Source organism: Manacus candei, unplaced genomic scaffold (genome assembly GCF_025592945.1).
Source record: "Manacus candei isolate 608988 ecotype Guabito, Panama unplaced genomic scaffold, ASM2559294v1 h1tg000035l, whole genome shotgun sequence".
Classification (NCBI taxonomy): Eukaryota; Metazoa; Chordata; class Aves; order Passeriformes; family Pipridae; genus Manacus; species Manacus candei.
Genome location: NW_026138083.1, coordinates 3,441,923 through 3,464,144, shown reverse-complemented (window position 1 = coordinate 3,464,144; position 22,222 = coordinate 3,441,923). Strand labels below are relative to the sequence as shown.

At 44.1% G+C, this 22,222-nt stretch overlaps 1 protein-coding gene across 6 annotated transcripts in view; it reads right to left on the bottom strand.

Annotated features, from left to right (window-relative positions):
* REL (REL proto-oncogene, NF-kB subunit) overlaps window positions 1–22,222 on the bottom strand; it is a 40,000-nt gene that overhangs the window by 16,612 nt on the left and 1,166 nt on the right. Inside the window, exons 1-5 of one of the 6 annotated variants that reach the window (XM_051792877.1) lie at window positions 20,747–21,161; window positions 19,780–19,864; window positions 7,990–8,132; window positions 5,163–5,311; window positions 1,365–1,456 (exon numbers count right to left, since the gene is read on the bottom strand). In XM_051792877.1, the coding sequence (XP_051648837.1) occupies window positions 1,365–1,456; window positions 5,163–5,311; window positions 7,990–8,082 (334 nt within the window). In that variant the 5' untranslated portion in view covers window positions 8,083–8,132; window positions 19,780–19,864; window positions 20,747–21,161. The other 5 variants (XM_051792876.1, XM_051792875.1, XM_051792878.1 and 2 more) reach the window with 5 other exon arrangements.

The following is a 22,222-nucleotide window of genomic DNA, read 5'->3' as shown; positions in this document are numbered from 1 at the left end:
TTTCTGTCCCAGTTCAGGCACACTTTAAAGCCAGCCAGAAATCCAGCTGTTATCTCTCCAAGAAGGATCTTGCCTGAATACAGCCAGAATTCTGTGGGTATTAAAAAAAAAAGTAAAAGCATTTGGAAAATCTCCAAGCTCATGCCACACTTAAGCAAATACATGACTGCATTCACAATACTGAACTAACAGTTTGGGGGTATTTATGTTTTCACCTCATTCCCCCCAGTTGTGCCTGCACTCTGAATGTGTTGGTCTCACTCTAGTTGGCCCAAAAACTCGCGGCGTGTTCCCCATCCCCTCTGTGCACCCAACTTGGCACTTCTATGGCTGTGAGATTAATTGGTTTAGCAAGTTGATCTGAGGGGAAACCACTTTTTTTCTTTTTCCCAAGCTGGTTTTCCATTGGAGCAACTTGCTGAGCCCGTTCCCCACGTAGCCACGCAGCCTGTGTGGTGTGAGGGAAGTGGTGGGAGTGTGTGAGCAGGGATGGAGGGAAGAGCAGGATGACTCTTTTTGAGAGCAGCCCACAGATCAGTCGTCACATCAAACAAAACCCTGTGGGGAGGCCCTCCCAGGTGTGGTTCTGTGGCAGCATGACCTGCCTCAGAGTTGACTGAGACCAGTCACAGAATCATGGAATGGCTTGGGTTAGAAGAAATCTTAAGGATTATCTCATTTCCAACCTCCTGCCATAAGCAGGGACACTTTCCACTAGACCAGGCTGCTCCAAGCCCTGTCCAACCTGGCCTTGCTATCATAGTCCTGCTGTGGATTTCTGAGTGCCTGGACCAGCTCCCATGCTGTAAAAAACAAACAAAAAAAATCAAGCAAAGGGCAACTCCAAGAGGTCTCTCAGCCCCCTGAACTGCCTGAGGGGTCACAGCCACCGGGGTCACAGCCACCAGGGTCACAGCAAGAGAAGAGATGGGACAGTGGCAAATGAGATTTGTACTGGCTTAAGTTGTTGCAGAGTTATGCTAATTCAGCCTTTTATTCTCATCCCTGCCAAAACTGGGGAATTCAATTCCCAAGGCACTTGTAGACGTTTCCAGGAAACATTTCTGCTGCTATCCCACTCCTTCTGTCCAAGCAGCCACTCAGATTGCTGCTGGGAATTAAAAAAATTAAACAGTAATGATAAAAAGAAAAGGGCAACTACCCAAATAGATTCATCGTGTGATGACAGGGAAGAAAGACTGGGAGGGACACAGAAGGGGAAGACTGTTTCTCAGAAAGGGATTTTTTGGGGGAGGAAAAAAAAAAAAAAATATCAAGCTCCACCACAGAAGCAAAGGCAGGACAGGACAAAAGAAACCACCACCACCCTGCCAAGTGAACCAGCTGCTTTCATTTCCACTCACCATTGAAAGGGTTAATTTTCTTGGAGATTCGTAAAGAAATCGATTCCTTCAGGTCTTTCTTCTTCACACACTGAATGCCCAAGTTCTGAAAACTGAAGCACATGTGGCAGGATTTCAGCAACTAGCAGCATCTTCGGCGTAGAATATTAAATAAATTAATTGATGTTGATCAGTGTGATAAGATACAGTGTAAGAAATTAATTTTGAGAAGGGTGTAAAAGCTCTGAAAAGCAGGGATGCTGTTTTTCCTAAAGCAAGGGCAGAAGCAGAAGTGAAAATGCTAAAATTCTATTTATGTTCCTTATTAAGAATATATATTTCTATATTAAAAATTACTCTGCAGCAAACCCACAGTGATTAAAAAGTTAAATACTCAGGCAATTTATAGCAATGATTATTTTTGTAATCAATAAACCTGCTAATTTGCATTAGTTAAAGGATTTACTCTCCTGCTTTTATCAGGGAATATAAATTTCAAACACTATTTTAAAGGTTGTTTTTTTTTTTTTCTTAAACAGGTCAAAACAGGTTTTTAAATCTCACATAGTTATGGAAAAGTTCTGAAGAGCTGCAGCTCTTCCTTATTTGCATAAAAGTGCAGGTCACCCTGATGTAGGAGGTGGGGGGAGTCCCAGGCGAGCTGACTCTTTCCCACATGGAAAAACCATGACATCATCAAAGCTGAGTGGATGTAAAGCAGGAAGTAAAAAAAAAAAAAAAAAAAAATGAAAAAAATGATCTGTGTTTCATGATGTGACAATAAAGCTCTGAAGATGGGCTGTGCCAGCAGGCATCTTTCTCCAGAAGCATCAGCCATTTCCCTTCCTTTGAAACTCCACAAACTTACTGCACCTGAAGATCCTCCTCGTTCCAAACACCGCTCTCCTGAACGAGACTATCCTGGCATGATGTTAAGTTTAAGGAAATTAAACTCCCTTGTCTGTGCCCAATATGCTCTGTTCAGAGGTTCCCAAATCCTCTGCCATCAGGCTGCACTTCCAGAACCTCTGTTCACTAGAGGAGTGCACAGAGGAATGACAGTCAAGATTGGAACTGCACCTCGATGGCCAACCCTATTTCCACCTGCTCTTGTAGGAAGTAGTTTTTTTTAGGGCTTGATTACAGCACACATCACTTTTTTTCCCCCTCCAGAATACCCAGTGTATTCCAGAGATTGCCTGGAGCACACTTCAAAGCCAATGGACGTTTCCACGTTATATCCCCAAACAAAGCCTCCCGTGGACAGGATGAGGCTTTTCAGCACCCCAAAACTCTCAGATTATAAATGTGTTCTGAAGCTGTGCTGTCACAGTGAAAGTGTCTGTTTAACTATTGCTGAGCAGAGGGCTGGGCCAGAGGAGGAACTCTGAGAACCCCAGCAGGGCTGTGGGGTTTCACATCGACGTGAGCTGACAGGAAGCAGCCGAGATAACGAGAAGGCAGAGGGAGAAGTAGGAAGAGAGAGAGAAAAAAAATGAAAAACATCTAAAAAAAACTATGATATCATCCATGTAGAGAGACAGCAAACTAGGAAGTAAGAATCTGAGTACACAGGCAGCCCCACAAGCTGCAACATTCAGACTCTTGCCTTGATGTCTTGGCCAGGGAGGGCTCTGATCAAATTTGGGCAGTAGTACAAAGATCACTGTTCCACAGGCAGAACAAAATGCTTTGGGAGCTTTAAAACACGGGGAATTTCAAACAGCACAATGCAGAGCAATTAGTCAGAGCAGCCCAAAATCTGTGATTAATAATTCCGCTTCTACCGAAAGGGGAAAAAAAAAAAAACAACTGCATTTTTGCTCCACTTGGGATGCTCAGTAGGAGCAAAGAGCCAGAATCACCAGTGAGAGAGGACATCTCCTGCTCACTAAGTATTGGATGAGGCTTTTCTCCAACGTGGACTTGAAGAGAAGAATGTGAAGATTGAGTCACCAGCCACAAAAAGGAAAATGACTTTAAACATCCAGATCCAATTATGGATCATGCTGTTCTTTCATCTTAAAGCAACCAATGATTTGTTAAAAAAATGAGTGTACTGATGCTGGAAACATTTCAAAGGGAATGTCTGGAGTCTCCTCCCACCTCCAATGTCAAGCTCAAGGCTGACAGTTTCCCATTATCAATTAAGGGAAAGTAGCCCACTTAGTGTTCTGTAAGAAACTGAGAGGTTTAAACCCTAATATTGAGAAGAATTCATGGATAAAGGAAACAAGCACCAGTGCCTGAAGAGAAATGGAGATGTGGCATCGTGTCAAAGAACGGAGATTACATCCAAATCTGCAAATAAACATTTGCAGAGCATCCCAGTGTTTTCTGGCATTATAACGGCCTCTCTGACAGGCTTGCCTCATACTTACACATTTAACCTTGTGCAAGAAAATGCTAAGAGGAAGAACAATCACCAGAGTCTTCCTGCAATCAGTGAGTGTAAAACAAACCTAGAAATGGCGTTAAGCAATCCGGCTTTTTTGCTGCGGATGGGAAGGCACAGAGCTGAAGGGAGGAAGTGGGATGAGCTACAACAGCAGACTCCCTTTGACCTTGGCTGAGGAAGCTTGATTTGAGAAGACAAAAGGAAGCTGGTGAGTGGATGGTCAGGGGAAGGTGCAGTGGCCCTCAACAGTTTGGGATATTTGCATGCCAACGTGCTCCGCCACCGGAATGCACCACGGTGCCTTCGTGATCCCTGGAGCCTGGGCTGGATGCTGGAGAAGCATCTCCACTGCTTGTTTCACCATCAGGCAACCACCACCTTCAAACAGATGTGTCTTAGCTCTCTCTCCTTTCATAGTGTCCTACTGACTAAACTCCACTGAACACAGAGTAATTCCACTGACACAAACAGAATCCCAGCGGCCTCAGAGCTGTGTGTGAGAGCCACTTATACACTGAAATATCTACCTGATTTTCTTCCCAGCTCAGTTAGGTTTACCCCACAGCAGCAGCTTGCTTCCAAATTCACTGCATTGCAAACTGTGACCCACAAACAGCTTGTCAGTTCTAAATTCCCCTCTCTGGCAATAATCACTCCACATTTGCTGCATTCGTTCTGCTTTTATTTTGTTATACAAGACTTGGTAAGCTCACAGGAAATGCCATCAAATACAACTGTATTTGAGATATTCTTAATAGAATTGAGAAACACATCTCTTATACAGCCTGAATTTTCTGTACTACACCCACAAGCAGATAGATCCTTCCCCTGCACACTTGCTCTACACAGCAGGGACTGAGTAGAATCTGTATTTTCACTTAAAAAAACCCCAACCCAAACAAACAGCAACAACAGTGACAGCCACTAACACACTTCTAGATGTGTCACAACCACTACCCTCTAAATTACATGACAGCCAGCCAGAACAAACTTTCTCCAGAGAGTCCAAATATAATTTCCATGGAAGATGTGAACTTCCCTCAACACCCTGAAGTACTAATTCTAACACTGTTACCCATTCTATTACTCATCCTTTTCACATGTAGCAAAGAGTCATGCTCAAGAGTAAGATGTGTTACTGAACAAGACTAAAAAAGTAACCAAGTGGGAGAAAGGAAAAGGAGACAGGTATTGGGAGAATGAATAAAAAAAGGGTGACAGGAAAGAAAAAGCACCTGTGTGGTGCCAAAAAAGAAGGAAATACTTCAAAGAGAAGTTGCCTTCTCCCTGGGATGGATTAGTAAACTACAGCAAAGACAGCATTCTAATTGCTCTTTTAATCATTAGTCTGAGTTTTAAAACACGAGATTAGCAAATCACTTGCATAATTAATCAAACTCCCAAGCAACACCATTACTCACGACAGGACTCGCCGCTCTGGCCCGAACTCGGCTTCGTAGTAGCCATCTCTGCAGTCTTTGCCAACCAGATCATGAGGGTGTGGCTTGTAGGGCTCATTCTTTGTCACCAATGTGGTTCTTATTTTGACTTTTCCGAAATAGTTCAGAATCTACCAAAAAAAAAAAAAAAAAATACAGGATACTTTCTAGATTTCAGATATCGAGGCGAAAGCTCCCACAAATAACAGAAAATACATTTTATCCTGAAATCCTCTGTGGAAGAAACACGAGAGCTACGTAGGGGACCACATAGATATGCTTCCTGAAGAACAAGTCTACCTCCAAAACCTTAGGAAAAAACTCCTAAGGTCTCAGGGATAAGGATACTACCAGTGCATGAACACTAAGCAGTGAAAGAGGATCTTGACAGACACAGCATGACACAAACCCCGCTGAGGCTGTTGGGGTTTTTTCTAACTAATTCTCAGACGAATATTCAATCTTACAACTCAAGCAGGGGAGTACCAAATTCTCAAGCTCCTACTTCCCAGCGCTCGTCAGCCTAATTCAACACACCTTTCTCAGGTGCATGAAAGCAGCCTGGTGCTGACAGCTACCAGTGAAGTCACCCAGTGTGGGGGAGTGCAACAAAAAAAAAAAAAGGAAAAACAGTTTGGCCTAAATTGTTTGACGCACAACAACTTGAAAGCAAAGACAAGACTTGCTCGGGCACACGTTTGTGCAGAGGCGAGCTCTCCTCCTCCACTTCCCCTGCCCTGTAACTAACAGTTCTCCTCCTTCAGCCCCTTCTTTCCTCCTCTTGAAAATCCAAGGATCCATCATACATCCTTTTCAGCCAGCATCTCAGATCTTTGACTTGACCTGTGCTCTTCCAGCTTCCATCATCTGTTGGCTCTCACTCTCCAATTTGGCTCCTCTCAGCTTTCATACAGCCCACTGTTACTTTTTACCCTTAAGATAATACTTCAGTCACCCTTCGGTTTCTTCAACTATTACGTCATTTCTCCCTCATTTCACACCCAGCCCCTTGAACTTGAAGCCTGATCTGGCTGCTTTTGGTTCTCCAGTTCCTCCTTGATGTTCATCTTCATAACCGCACCACGAAATTTAATCTCTTCCTGGCCCCTCTGTTCTCATCCTCATTGATGTTTCCACCTCTAGAGGGGACTCCCCTGGCACCTAATCAGCACTAAAGCCTCCTACGGGCTTCAGGGAGGCAGGAATTCACCTAGAAATCACCTGCTATTGGTAACAATCAGCTCTGTCATCAATAGTCACCTTTAAAAAAGAACAAACTTGGCCAGGATTGCACAGTCACCTACCCATGTCCCACCTCCCCTTTGGCTTCTGGCTGGTCTTTGTGTGCAGCACAGTGCAAGATAAGAGGAATCAAGGGTTTATACTGCCTGTTCAGCTTGTGCCCTGACACAGATTTAGGCTGAGAGTCTGTGCAAGCCTTTAGTCTTGCCAACAGCCTACATAGTTCCTTGTTCAATTGGCAGAGTGCTGAAAAAATGAGAGTCTGGCAGATCTCCATTTCCTGCATTCCTTAACCAAATCTGGCACTGTGATAGTCAAGGGGGAACCTTCTTTGCATCTGCCCTTGGTAATTCTGGCTCCAGGGCTAGACCAGCTTCCACAGTTGCTTTATGCTGTAGAGACTCACTCTGCTGCTCAACACATGACTGCCAATACTCTTTCTCAAACACTCCCTCTTGAAGAGCTTTTATGCCTCAGCCTAAAACATCCCATATTTTTCAAGTTTCACACCCTCTGTATCCGTGCTTTTTCTGCTGTGATTCCAGAGACTCCACTTTTGGCTCCACATATGTTTTATACTTGCACACACTGCAAACACAGGTACACAGCTTCTGTTCCTGGGCACTGATGTGCTGCAAGACAGCAAGTGCTCTTAACTTCCCATTTATATTTGTCTTTTATTTATATTCCTATTTATATCTCTTCTAATCTCAGCTCCAAAAGACTTCCTCCCGGGTGGAAGAGATCAAGGAAACACTGGCAACTTAAAAACTTTGAATAGGGGATCAGAAATTCTTCTCTCTTACCCTACCTGTCCAGGATCTCCAACACATTCCTTTGTCCCACATACAAAGTGCTTCCATTCCACCTCTACTTTCTCCACCCTTGTCCCTGCTTCGATCAGAGCTGCCAGAGCTCCTCTGAATCCCCTCATTCTGGATTTCCCAACTTAACCACAACACAACCGCCCAACTCCTCGTCGTGGCAGGTTCTCTGAGCACATCATTCCCCCTTCTCAGCTCATTTTTAAGCTCCGTAGCCCTTTCTAACCCCACACACTTCACGGCAGTGCCTTTTGCAGAGCCCGATCGCCGCATCACGGGCGACCGTTCGCTCGCACAATTTGCCTTCTTTCATGCTGTGCCCAGCAGCTTTTCAAAGCCCTCTCAGATTTTGTAGGCAAACTCCTTCAAAGCCCTCCCAAAATTCATGCTGCAGTCCAAATCACAAACCCAGACCCAAGACACATGACCAAGAAAGCAGAGCAAAAGCGTGTTCAGAAAAAGCTAACAACGAATGGTTCCCAGACCACGGGCACTTCACTGAGTCCCCTCTCCAGCAGCACTTTGTTAACTACCTCTCTTCTTGTAAATTTGAAAGCGAATAATTTCATGACCAGGAGCAAGTAACTCTTTTCCCACTCTCCTGCAACTCCATTTGCATGTCAAGGAAAGAATCACAGAACGTGAGATGAAAAGCACTGTATTTACTGTGCGGAGTCCAACACATAGCTACAAGCACCACGTTAATGTGGGAACGGTAATTCATGGATAAAAGTGGTATTTACCTGGATGGAAGGGAATGTCTTATTGTTTTCAGTACTGTGTTCTCCTGGAATGCTGCCTGCAGATCTTCCCTCACACTTGTACCTGAAGCGCATTCCCCTTTGCCTGGGTTGCTCAAATATTTCAATGTAGGGCTCAGGGCCACCTTCAAAACAAAACATTTTCAACATTAGGACACAGCAGAGCTTAAAAAGCAGCGGAAGATGCAAGAATTGGAATTTCTAGACTCCCATCTAGAACTTAGTCTCTTTTAACCATCGTAGAAGATGTTTGATGAAAGCAGATGAATGATGAAAGATGATGTTCGATGAAAGAAGATTTTATGCAACAGAAAACAAATCATTATTTTGAGGGAATGGTTGATATTTTTAAGAATAATACACTTTTAAGAATGGTTGTCTTCTCCAAGTACAGGTACTGTCAAGTACTATATTCTCTCCAGTGTCCTCTGAAAGTGAAGATGTTTTCTCAGAATTGATTGATTTAGTTCCTATTACAGCGCAGCAGAAACTATGCAAATTATGCAAAAAATACCCCACCCTACTGGGCTGAATATCATCACTGGGAGCTCAGAAAATATCTGATTGCTTGTACCGAATTCTACATTTTGAGCTGCCCACCTCCCACGGGGCTGGTTTCTGGTTGCAGTATCTCCCCAGACAATGAAAGCTCAGGAAAACGACTGGGCAGCTGTCAAAAGAGAGGTTCTCAGGAAACACGAGTGACAGATGAGGATAAGAGCCATCAGAACTCTTAAATGGGGGGGGGTTAGAAAGACATTAACTGAGCAAGAGTGTAAGTACTTTTCAAGTGATGTTTTATTGCCAGACAGTAACAAGCTATTTAATAGATCTCACTGAGAACATCAAACAGGACAGTCAATCAAACAGTGACAACAGCGGGGTGGCATGTGAAAAACAAACAAGAGAGGGTAAGTAAATATTGTCCAAGTTGAATCATCATAGTGCTACACGATCAGAAGAACGTAGCTTATGGAAATGTCTACTGAGCTCTCTGTCATCTTCATGTAATAGCATCCTCCTCAAGCAAGGCTGAGCATCACAAACAAACCTGACAGGCAATATCCTGTGGCACAGCACTGGAAAAAAAGTGCTTGGACTTCAACGTAAATAAGCAAAACAGTTATTAAATATATTGAAAGTGCTAAAAGGGTAAAAGAACCCCTACTTCCTTTTGCCCAAGGTCTGTACAGCCTGTGAGTCCACAGCACACAAGTTTTGGCAAAGAGGTGGATTGCAATCTTAACTCCCTAATAAAGGCTTCTCTTGTGCTGCACCTACAATGGTTTAGGTACCGCTGCCAACACAAAGCTTGAACTTCATGCCTGGGATTTGCTGGTCACAAAACATTTCCAGTGCTGCAGCAGTTCATACCCAAAGTAGGAAAATATTATAACCTAAAAGATAAAGTGATCAAGAGAAGCAGAGAAGGGATGGAAAGAACTACCTCCCCAAAACGTCACCTTGGTCTGACCTGAATGCACATTTAGCTGTCACACACCTACAGCCAGCAGTGGAACAGCAGTGAGAGAGCAGCTCTTGGCTGGGATCATCTTCAACCACACCTGCCTCCTCAAAACCTGAATGCCTGTTCCACAGACACAATGCACTTCCACTCCAGGCTGTATGTGGTGTCAAAACCTTTGAGAACTATGGTTCAGGACTGGTTATAGACCTTTCTAACACTCAATCAAATTACAGTTTCTAAGCTAATCACCTCACATCAAGTAGATTTTAAGTGATTTTCTGAACATCAACCACAAGCTGTTACATTAAATACATATTAGCCACTACTCTAGGTCCAGTTACTTCGAAGGATGGTCCCTTTCCTAGATACTTCCCAGCTCTTACCCAACTCTCTTTAGACAAGCTTTGCATATTTTCTCTGTCTAGAAAATAAGCAAGTCCAGAAAAGGGCATGGGAGACAGGCATTGACAACAAAAAGCTTAGAAATTACATAAAGCTAGTTTCAGAGAGAGCAGAAGTCTGAGCTCCTCACAAAACCATGCTCACGCACCTGTGTGTGGCTGTTTTAACTTTCACACTTCAGTTTGCTTAGGCTATTGCATTTATCAGCACAGTCCTGCAGTCCAGACAACAGAGGACTTCAGCCAGCATCAAGGAGTGCCTGCTGCATATCAGTGAGCCTCCCATTTCCATCACACAATCGAGGAGAGAGAGAGAGCAACCTCACCTTCCCATTCCTACACAGCCCAGCACGCCACAGACACGCGTCCATATGCTAAACTAAAAATCTATTTTAGAGGCTACAATGACAAAATTGCAGCAAAGAGCCTACTAATCGTGGTACTTGGAGGTTCTTGTGCTTACAGAGCTGCTAACCTGATGTGCAGGACACCCACAGACATTACATATTTGTCAAAACTAGCCAGAGCCTCGCTGTTCGAAACTCCTGCAGAGCGCGATCACTTTAGGTCTTTAACTCTCGCTGCTCTAACCAGTAATTTCCCTTCACACTCTATTAATACTTGCTTAAGAGGCTTTTTTTTTTTCCTCACCTATTAAGAGCACTTTATTTTAAAACCCCAGGCTCAGTGATCTTTACAGGGCTGTGGTCGAAACGAATGTCATTGAAGGCGAACCCACTGCTTAAGAGCCAGGTGTGTTTGTGGGAAAGTAAAGCTCGGTGATGCTGCAGCCTCTGGAGATTAAACATTAAACTTCACTTTATCTTGGTTCCCTCTCGCTCCGTTTAAGAATCACGTTATCATCTCCGCCGTGATTATCGGTGTCATCACGTTTTGTGCAGAGAGGAAACCCTGAGAAGTGTTTGTGCTCTCTGCAGCCAGCTGGAGGGCTGTCCGGCGTTCCCTGCTTCTGTAAACCAGCAATGTGCTCGAGAAGTGGCATGGGCTTAACTATTCCACGACCTGCTCTTGCACACGGAGGTCTTTTAGCTCCCCCACTGCTGTTACAGACCTGTCTTCTTCAGGTCTCGCTGTGTTTGTCAAACAAATACCAGCTACGTCAAAAAACAAACTCTCACTAATTCTGGAAGGGAAATGCACAGCTACTCATATTACCTGCCTGCCCACAACTACTCCAAAAAGCATTTGAAATGTAAGAAAAGAAAAAAAAAATCTAGCTAATCCTTCATCTAAGTGCTTAAGAGTTTAATTTGTCTTTGTAATTAATTATAATTGCCTATGCACATGCTAGCAATAGAAACACTGTGCTACATATTACAACCTGCCTCTTGTTCCTATTGTTGTCAAATTGTTTATTTCTCCTCGTGCCCTGAATAGTGCACTAAATAATTTTAAAGAGAATATAGTAGATCAAGGGTCCTGATTACATATGCAAGGAAAATAGGTAAAAGCAGTGACGGCTCCAAGAGTTCAGCAAGGAAAATAGGTAAAAGCAGTGACAGCTCCAAGAGTTCCACCAGCTTATGCTCATTGAAGGACTGAAGGGTGTTTTATTCTCATCTGTTTTAAGCAATAGAAAGAGAAACAAAAAGACAATCCAAAAACTCAGTACAAACTTCCATCTGTCCAAGACGATTCAAAGTGTACCACATCCTGTGCCATGAGGGAGGAAGTCTGACATGCTGCCACCATGCAAAGCGACAGCAGGACCAACGTCCTGCCTCCTTCCTTTGCTCTGGAGGAATTGCCCAATTCGTATTTTTCTTGCACAACCAGGAGCACCCGCGAACACTCTCCAGCAACATCTGCATGTGAAAGCAGAGCAGCTGTGGGTCTTTGTGGAAGATGTGAAAGTATCACCCGAAACCCTCCGTCCCCGCGGAGACTGCAGTGAGACACAGATGGGAGAAACATCGCCCTTCAACTCCGATGTCACTGCTCTCTGCACAAATCCCTGGTGACCTCACATCGGTGGTTTCTAAAAAGCAAGAATCTATCCACTTATAACCTTCTGCAACACCTCAGGCAAAAAAAAATAAAAAAAAAAGTGATGGTGGAAGCTTTGTTATGGCACATTCCAGCTCAAGCAAAAGCAACTGAAAACGTAAACAAGATTTGATTTTTAAAAGCAGTAATCTACCTAAGGCTCCACAAACTGCACAGATTCTAACAGAGACGAAAAATACTGCTCACGAACTTCCTCTTTACTATCGCGTTACATGACAAAACAGCCACCAAAAGGAAAAAAAAAAAAAGCCAACTACAAAAGCAAGCTAGTACCAGGAAGTTATGAACTTCCCCCGCTGAAAAATTCCTTATCTGGTTCCTAATTACACTGAAAATACATAAAGACGCGAATCAAAAAAAACCCAGAACTGCTGTCTCCTGCTTCAGTTTTGCCACTCTAAAAATCAAACATAACGTTTAAAAGATGCCTCTGTACAAAGCCGTTTGTTTTCTCTCTCTGTTGATAGTTGGCACACCTATACATTTACCAGGAGTTAAAGTTCATAGCTTGCTAAGTGGAAACAGAACACACACTTCGCGAATTTGGAAAGCAGCTTTCCCTAGAAATGCTATTCTAATTAGTGTAGCCAGGTTTTAAATTTAGGGGGTTTTCTTAAACCCTAAGACAGATACCAGAGAGACTCCTCCCGAAAGGATGACAAACTCGGTTTAATTTAGCCTCCAGAAACTTAATTGCGCTTTTTGTTGTAATTACTCAAAGCGCGATCCCTTATCTGCGTTACTTTGCATTTGTGCCATCTCTGTTTCTCATTCATTTGCATTCCCACCGCCGAGTCCCGACGCGAGCAGGATCCCGACGAGCATCACCCAGACACGAGACCCGCGCTTAACAACCCGGGCGTTTTAACAACGCCACTTTGAGGCTTAAAAGTTTGAAACCTAACAAACCTTATAAGAGATCTCATGGCGATTAACGCGAGCAACCCACCGCCTCTTTAGCGCGAGTGCCGACGGCGAGCAGCGAGGAAGGGCGGAGCGGGCTCGGCTCCCTCCCGGCACCGCTCCCCGCCGCGTCCCCCCCCGTCCCATCCCCGGCTCACCGGCCATGGTGACAGCTCCGCGCTCGGGCCTCTGCGCCGCGGGGCTCCCGCCCGGGCCCGCACACCTCGGAGGGACGGAACGGACGGGCCCGGCTCGCCGCCCTTTTCAGGGGGAATTTCCCGGCGAGGCGGGCGGACCCAGCGCCGCGGAGCCGCCCCCCGCCCGCCCCCGCCGCGTCCCGCCCGCCCCGCCCGGCAGCGGCGGCGCAGCGAGAGGGGCACGGGCTGTGCCCCTGCCCCGAGACCCCCGGGCTCCGCCACACCGGCCCCCTGCCGCCGCGGGTGGGAGGCAGCAAAAGAAGTTTGTCCTCCGGCCCTGTCCTTCCCCGGTAGCCGGAGGTACAAAGGGAAAAGTTCAGCCCTTCCGATTTCAGCGCGCGGCAGAGAGAACTCGAGCCTGTTTCCGTCCATACCCTCACCCTTCTTCTTTCCAGCAGCATCCCTACAGCACTCCGACACCCCCATTTCCCACTCTGTCAGCCCCAAGAAACCCGGCTCTCTTATTATCCATCTTTTCCTCAGCTGCATGGAGCCTGGAGAAAGCTCCAGGGAGACCCTACTGCAGCCTTCCAGCCTTCCAAGCCTCTACCTCCTAGTATGGGGTTTATTAGAAGGACAAGGACAGGCTTTTTTCCAAAGCCTGTAGTAACAGAACAAGAGGGCATGGCTTCAAACTGACAGAGGGCAGGATTAGATGGGATATTTAGGAAGAAATTCTTCCTTGTGAGGGTGGTAAGGCACAGGAACAAGGCTACCCAGAGAAGCTGTGGATGCCCCACCCCTGGAAGAGCTCAAGGCCAGGCTGACTGGGGCTCAGAGCAACCTGGTCTAGTGAAAGATGCTCCTGCCCTAAAGCAGGGGGGTTGGACCGAGATGGTCTTTGAAGGCCCCTCCCAAGCCACTCTAATTCAATAACAGAGCTGTACATACTGGGGAGAGACCAATACTGAAGGTAAGGAAAAACTAATCACCAGCAAACTGATTAAAGTCACAATGATCAACTTTAAACCTACCAGACCTTCAGAGCTCGGCCCTGACGCAGCGAGATCAAACAAAGGAATTGGACACTGGGAATAATCCCAGAGCCCCAAGTTTGGCTCAGGTGGAAGGGTCAGTAACAAACAAGCAAATCTAGAGGGGGAATTAAAAAACACCTGTAAAAAGAGGAACACAAAGGAACAGGAAGGCCACACCTAGCTGTGGTGCAAGACTACACTTAGCAACAAAATTTAAAGGTTTTTCTTAAGTCTTTACTCTGGGAATGGAACACACTGCCCATGTAGTTCAATGATTAGTATTCATAAAAAAGGAATAAATAAAATACCAAGGAAAGCCTCAAAGAGCGCTCGAAGCAAGGTCCAAAACTGGTAGGGTTTTTTTTACATTTCTTTGTCTCACTATTCTTTTTTTAAAGCAAAGGTTATTGGGATGTACAGAAATGAACCACTGCAGAAAACACTGTTCTATAACCTGCAAATCCATACACCAACCCAGGGAGAGAAGCAAAAGACACTGCTCAATGCTCATTATTCCTCCTGCCTTGTAGTCCATCTCCTCTTAACAGGACTTTTCTTTATAACCTCATAAACTATCACCATATTTCCTAGAAATGGAAAATATCTTTCTCCATCCTGCAAGCAAAACTTTCCTTATTTAAGATTCATCATTCATCACATGGTAGGACTGTTACACCCCTGTCAAATTCATAACTGAAATTGGAAGATTAGAATCCTAGGGGACAAGAAGGATAATCAAAATGTCTGTGACATTAATTCTAGATGATGAAAGGGTAGAAAAGCTACATTATTTAGATATTATGATAAAATAATTCTGTGGTAGTGGGTTAGCTTCTTGCCAGAAGAACATGATTTTTCATTTTATTTCCCACAAAAAAAAAACAAAACAACTAACACAAAATAAACAAACCAGAAGTGCCCTAAAACTATGAGAAATTAGGATTAGATTTTTATGTCTTCAAGAGTTTCTTGGATTCCCTATGAGTGATGATGTAAAACAAAGCAGGAAAGTGGCTCTAATATTCTAAATCAAACTTAGACTTTACCTGCACATACACACAACCCTAAAGCACTCACTGACAAAGAGACCACAAACAAAACACTCTTAGGATGGTAGCTGGGGGTTGAAGGTAGGGTAGGTGCTTTTCTCTTGCATTTTCAGCAATAGGTTCAGAGATGCCAACAGCTGGAGAAATGCTGCCAATTTGAGGGTATCCCTGCAGGTCACAGGAAAAAGAAAAAAAAAAAAGGAAAGGGATTCTACTCCTCTGGGCTAGCTGAAGCTGTAGGTATGAGTTTTGTGTTTGGATATAAAGCAAGTTGTCAGGACAGGCATGTGAAGTGACTAAATGCTTTTCCTTACTTATCTTCAGGTTGGTTTGCAAAAATCTCAGATAGTAAAAAGTGTGGCACCTCAGGAAGAACGTATCTAGGGAAGCAGCTAAATTCAGTTTATACCTCTGGTGTCCACCTACTTCTCTAGCCTGTGACACTACTGAATAAACACAGACCAAGGCACCTGGGAAACTCTGCGGCTCAAAACAGAACTATCTACACATTTATGTGGAAGGAAAGTGTTATTCTAGAGTATAGATCTAAACCAATGTGAAATTAAGGGCAGTACTCCAGGCAATACAAAGACCATGTTATGACTAAAACATAATAAACATTCCCTACTTTTCCCCAGCTCTTTTGAACTCTGAGTCTTAGGGCTTGCAGGAACAGGCTACTCAAAGATAATCCTTAAGAGTGCACGTTTGAAATTCAGGTGGTACCTCACATACACACCAGTGTCCATGGTGCAAACTGCTGCTTGATATTACTCTTAAGAGAAAATATGAGTGGCTTTCACTTCTTATAGCAACCACAGAACTTTAACTCTATCCCTATTCCTTCCCTCTTCAATAAAATTAGAGGACAACCAAGCACATGAAGTGTTTCACTGTGTAAGATCTGTATGCTCCCATCATGACAATATGCAGGGACTAGATCTGGCTCAGGAAGCCTTTGAACAAAGTTACTGGAGGAAGGACAGTGTGAAAGGAGACATTTTCTTGATGGTTTTATTCTCTCCAGCATTAATCTGATGCCTAGAGAAAAGCACAAGAGTGAGACAAAAGGATCTTTTAGTCTAAGCCCAGCGTGGCTGTTTTATAAAACATTCATGTTCCTAAACTAGGGGAAAGCTCTATGGAAACCAAGAAGCCTTCCCAAGTAAAAGGCAGAAACCCAAGCACAGGAAAGAGGCCTTACTCAAAATCATGCAAGCATAATGATAGATCCCTCTATTCCACATAATCAATTCTGTTCTGCTGTGATTGGAATCTACGGCAGAGGGACTATCCCAGGAAGTGAGGTGAAGTAGAGGGTTTCAGGAGAGCTCTGGCAATCACAGAAACCTCGTCAGCAGCTGACATGAAGCGTAAGAACATGAGATAACTTTGGGTTATATGCAGATCTCTGCAAAAAGCAGGACGGAATTCCCCTCCTCCAGCATTGCATAACAGGAGCCAGGTGCATCACTAGTGTTTTTGTCAGCTGACTTGGGCTATAGCCGCAGGCAGGTGAGATACCAGAATTTTTAGGCCAGTCTGATCCAGTGCTTTACTTCCTGTCTTCCAGTTAAAGCCAGTGCTTTAAGATGCCATTTTTCTCCACTTATCAGGCCCAAAGACAAGTCCTCCCCTCCTGCTTTTCACCGGCTGCTGCACCAGCACAGGTAACACCCACATTGCTGTAAGGAATAAAGCTTCCTGTCCTGGCAGGGAACATCAGAACAGTGGAGGGGGAAAAAAAAAAAAACAAAACCAAAACCAGCACTAAAACCTCTTGCAGCAAAGGATTGAGTGTCTGGCATGGTGTTTGACCAGCCAATGATGATGGCCCTTCAGGTGGTGCTTAGCACAGGCATTGCCCAATGAAGCTGCTATGACAGGAGAGCAGCACAGGCAAACTGTTAAGCCTTCATTTCCTGTTCCCAGCTATCTGCCTTAGATCAAAGATAAGTCCCTTGTCAGTGGCCTGGTTAAGCAGACACTAAGGTACTTCAGAATATGGCTCTCCTAATAAGGTACATCCTACTAGCAATGAAAACAATAAAATCATTCCCTTTTCTCTTTATGGAATAAAGTTAGGTCCTGTTTTGATGTCCACTGTATCTCAAGCCTCACATACTCCCCAGATTAGCAATTTCCAATCCTCTATGCCTTTAGGAAGCCTTGTTTGAAGTAATTTTTTTAATCTCAAAGGCCTCTTATTTAGCACTTTTAGACCTCTTGGTGGTTAAAGCTTTTGTGGTTATTGGTCCTGGGGAAGGTTCTAATGCAGAAGCCATTCCCAAAGAAGTCATGGCTTCCAGATTAATGATAAACTCAAAGGCTGTTCAAGCCACTCTGCTGGAAGCACTCCTGTACCACACTTTGAGTTTGTTTGACATAGAACAATGCTACTGTGCCTCCTCCTCAAAACAGGGTGGAGAGAAAGGAAATGCTAATAGAGAAAGGTTGGTCTTGTGGATAAGGCACAAGGCTGTGATTCAGGAGACTGGAATTTGGCTCTTGGCAAGCCAGCCTCTCTACTCTTAGGCAAGCTGTTTCATTCTCTAAGCCTCAATTTCCCCAAGAGAAATCAGAGAAGATACTTCCCTGCTCCCACATTTCTGCCTTATCCACTCGTGATGCAACTTCTTCAGGGGATGAACCGCTTGTGACATGAGTGTCGAGACACGACAGTTTCATGGACACTCCAGACTGTGGCAGTGTCAGGAAAAGGCAGTCCCTCCTCTTTGTCTCCTTCCCTCCAGGTAACTCACTCCTGTGTTTCTCAAGCGCTCCTTTGGAGGCACAGGAGCTTGCTTAAAAGTAACCTGGAGGAAACAACATTATTGTTTTTCTGCTGGCTCTGTTTTTACTGAGCCAGTTCCACGTACAATCACAGAAATAACCGTGCCAGCAGGAAGGAATGTGGTGGCACCAAGGCTAGAACAAGGTTCTGGAAGACAGATTTGGGCAGAGGTGTCTGCTTCCTGACAGAGTATTAATGTCATGGAACTGTAGCATAACACTGTATTTTTAGCTTGAGGAATTGATAAAATTCTCTGAAATTTCTAATTTGGGCTCCTTCCTTCCCAGAGTTCGTGTTTAGAGCAGAAGTCCTCAGGCACCTTCTCCCCCAGACCTCTCATATGCTTCCCCTTCCTTTCTCCTCATCCCAGTGCTATGAACGCACATCACAGTTTGGGAGTTGCATTGTTTGAACAGAGAGAATAGAGAAGAACTTCTCATGTTTGTTGGCAGGCAATGGAAAAAAAACCTAAGTAGTGAAGCTACAATGAAGCTGATTAGTGACCTCTGCAATGGACAAGCTGCAAACTCCTTCCTTATACCATAGACAGGATTCATCTGATGCAGAAGTGCTGTAAGGAGATGACTTAGGGAAAAGGTGAGCTCAGGCTGAGCACAAGGAGCTAAGCCAGCAGAAAACAACCTTTTTCTGCCCAGGAAGATTTTTTTTCAAACAGATTACCTCTATAAACCAGATCACTGTTGCTGCCTCAAAGGGAAGCAACAGAATTGCTCTTTCTGCAGCCACAAAACAAACAGAAGGAAGGGTGGGAATTGTCCCTTTGGCAACAGCAAGCTGTTAAGAGTATCTTAGTTGTAACATACCACAAATATATAGGCAAGGTATGTCTAAAGTAATTCCCCTGTTCCCCAAAATCTCAGCATGTACCAGCCAGTCACCATGCACTGGATCCACCTACAGAGGATAACGATCGCTCATCCAGGTTTTTATTACAAGACATCCCTTTTTCCTCAGGGCTCACAAGGAGTTTAGGCTACTTAACTTCACCTTGAGCTCCAAGAACCTAAAAAGACCACATCTACAGCCAGTAATAAAGAGGTAAAAAGGTACATTGTTTTAGTACAACCCCAGTAGATCTAGCTCCTTTGAAAATCAAGGTGTAAGAGCTCAAATTAAATCTCCAGCCCAATGATCCCTGTAAATTCTGACTTGTACAGTTAAAGATCACAGCCAGGAACGACAGAGAGTGACACCACTCTTCAGGCCCAACGTAAACACACAACACCTTCTGGGACAAGTTCACACACAGAGTCCTCCTACACATGCAAAGCAAACCTGCAGTTTGTAAACTGGCCCTACACCTCTTATCTGGAGCCACAGGAGCCCTTTGTACGAATTGCCCAGGGCTGTGTGTCACAGGTGGCACCTCACAGGTGGTGCAAAATCCTACTGGCAGCACTGGGCCACAAACTCCAGCAACCCACAACCAACTCCACTGCTTCACCCCACTGCTGTGTGCACTTTGTGCCTATGCATCCAGTTTACTGCTATGCTGCAATAAAATAATTCAGATTTCTTAGAAAGGCCGACGTCCTAGCAAGGCTACGCTCACTTGTCTGAGCTTTCTGAATCCCAAGGTTGAAGGCCCCTGATTTCTCACCCAGAACAGCCATGGGTTTTGCTGTTTCACAGTCTTGTTCATTTGGCAGTTGCTGCATGACTCGTCAGTCAGGACATTTGGGGAAAGTCTGACATGGTTTTTGTAATCAATGTTGTGGCTGACCTCTCCTATAACAATGAATTTGATAAATACTCACTTGCACAGGGCATTTCCACTTATGAATGTTAACATTGCTGGAAACAGACAAAATCCAAACAACATCCTCTGGGTTTTCTGTCTGAAATATTGTGCCTTAGGTATAGTAAATGTGTCAGGCACCATGAGACTCAACATTTTCAGATGCCTGGAAAAACTACTGTAGGTATTTACTCACTGTATGGTATCCTGAGCTCTCATCTCCAAATGTAGCCAAAGACAGCTGACTGTGCCTTTTCCAGGAGTTCCCATTGAAAGCAAACCTGCATAAATAATCATCTGCTTTACTCACTGTATGTGAGTATAGAACACACATATCAATCTTTTTTTTTATGTTTAATTAAAAGGAACAACAAGCCAAGAAGAAGAATTCTTCAAGAGATCTGTTGCACAATAAGCATCAAGAAAAAGGAACTGAACAGATTTTTTTTTCCCCTGTTCAGTGGAAATAACAGCTTTAGACACAGCCTGCTGAATGGAAACACAACAGACACAAAAGGAGAATTGCTACCACAAGCTGCTTCTGGCAAGTACATGCAGGAACCAGAGAAAGGAGAAGGCCTAACCCAAGAGAGACACGACAGAAAAGAGCCAGTGGCAAGAAGGATTAATTAGAACAAGGGCTAGAAGGGCAATGTCATATATAAAGTTGAATGTAAAGAAAAGGTAACTGCCTAATGGAAAGGTTCCTTAACAGGCAGATGGAGAAAAGACAAATTATACTCAGTAAAGCCACTGATATCCCAGCTCCACTTTTGATTAGTCTCCAATGAGACCCTGGGGTGCAAGTCAGGTCAGCAGTGCTGAAAGCTGACCTGTTGAATTATCTGTTTCACAAAGGCTGACACAGGTATCTGTTACCTAACTTCTGCATTGCACCATCCCCAGGGGTTCTAAGCTAAGCATTACAGGCTCCAGCACCAAAAGAGCAGAAACTAAGGAGCTGGGGGCATTTGGAATAAAGTCTCTGATTACTCTTCCCCTGCCCTAACTCTTGATTGACACAACAACCTGTCCCTTGATGCCACTGCCCCAAGTGACTGTGAGTAACACCGTTGGGTCTGTGGTGACTCAATAAAATGCCCCCTCGTGGTGACCACTGCGATTTCCTGACAGGGCACCCAACTTCTCCCTTCCCAGCACACCTCACTGTGTCTGCCCCTCACTGCTCTCCTCACACTCTTGTGGTTTCCTGCCTCTTCCAGAACAAGAGGGTGAAGATTTTCGTGTGCAAAGCAGAGGGCATCTCTGTGTGGCATCCTGAGCTCTCGTCTCCAAAAGTAGCCAAAGACAGCTGACTGTGCCTTTTCCAGGAGTTGCCATTAAAAGGAAACCTGCATAAACAACCATTTCCATAACAGAAATTAAATGGAGAGCAAAGTTCCCACTTGAATTTGCAAAGTATTTCTGTCAATCTACATAACCATTTGCTTTAAAAAAAAAAATCATCAGAGAAGCCGAATTTAGAGGTCCAAAGAAATTTATGACTTTTCAGAGATAATTCAGTTTTTTCAGCTATTTCAGTTTTCCTTACCACCTTCCCTTACCCTGTAAAAGGAAAAATCAAATGAGTAAACCAATCCAGATTTAAGAGTATCTCAAAGCTTTTGAGACAGTTCAGTAAGGGACCCCAAATCTGTTCCCAAGGGTACAGATGCTGCACAGTCCAGTAAGGAGTGAATTCTGTATCTGGCTGATTCCAGGAGACTCAGCCATGGTACTGGCAGAGACACTTAAAGTACAAGGAGCTACTACACTTCATTAGTATTCATTATGGTCCACACCCACCTCTGAACAGCCTGCAGAGAGACTGTTGCAATTCTGAAATTGGTACTGAGACCTGATTCACATCCAGATACTTTTACTGCCCCAAGTCTTTCAATCTTACCTGGCCCACCAAGTGAAACTACATGTGCCAGGAGAAAGCTCTTGCTGCAAGAAAAAGCTTTAATTCCAGCTTTCCTGAATTGTTCCTTTAATTCCAGCTTTCTTTTCCCCAGTGTTAGACCCTTAATATTCAGCTGGACAAGATGCTGCTGCTACTAATTCACTTTCCCCAACAGTGGGCAATGTCTGTGCTCTTGGGGTACAAAAAGCCCATTAGGAAGTAAACCTAAAAATAACAACAATGTTACTTCAAAAATCCACGTCATTTAACTGCTGGATTTTTAAAAACTAGAATTCATATTCCTTTTACGCATCTTAATTACACATGATATTGTTTCTGCCTCCTGAATATGCATCTTTAAGCTTCAATGTCAACATAAAGACTGGTCCAGCTATGCAATTACAGCACTTTTGCTTCTGCAAATATTCCCATGACCTACATCACAGAAAGAAAAAACTCTGGCAGGTGACCCAGTTACTACAGACTTGGTCAGTTCAGGACTTCACACTTGCAACACAGTTAAAACCTTATTTGCAAAACAGCACTGCTGTAACTGGTCAAGTGGAAAACCATGTGACCTGACATGTTTTTAATTGTAACGTAGAGAGAAGTTTTAATTTACATAGCCTAGGACTAACTTCTACTTCTGTTCTGATGCCAGAGGACACCAGAAATGTAGGAAGTGAACACCAAAATAAAATAAAAAAAAAAAAAAGAAAGGCAGCTGCTTGGA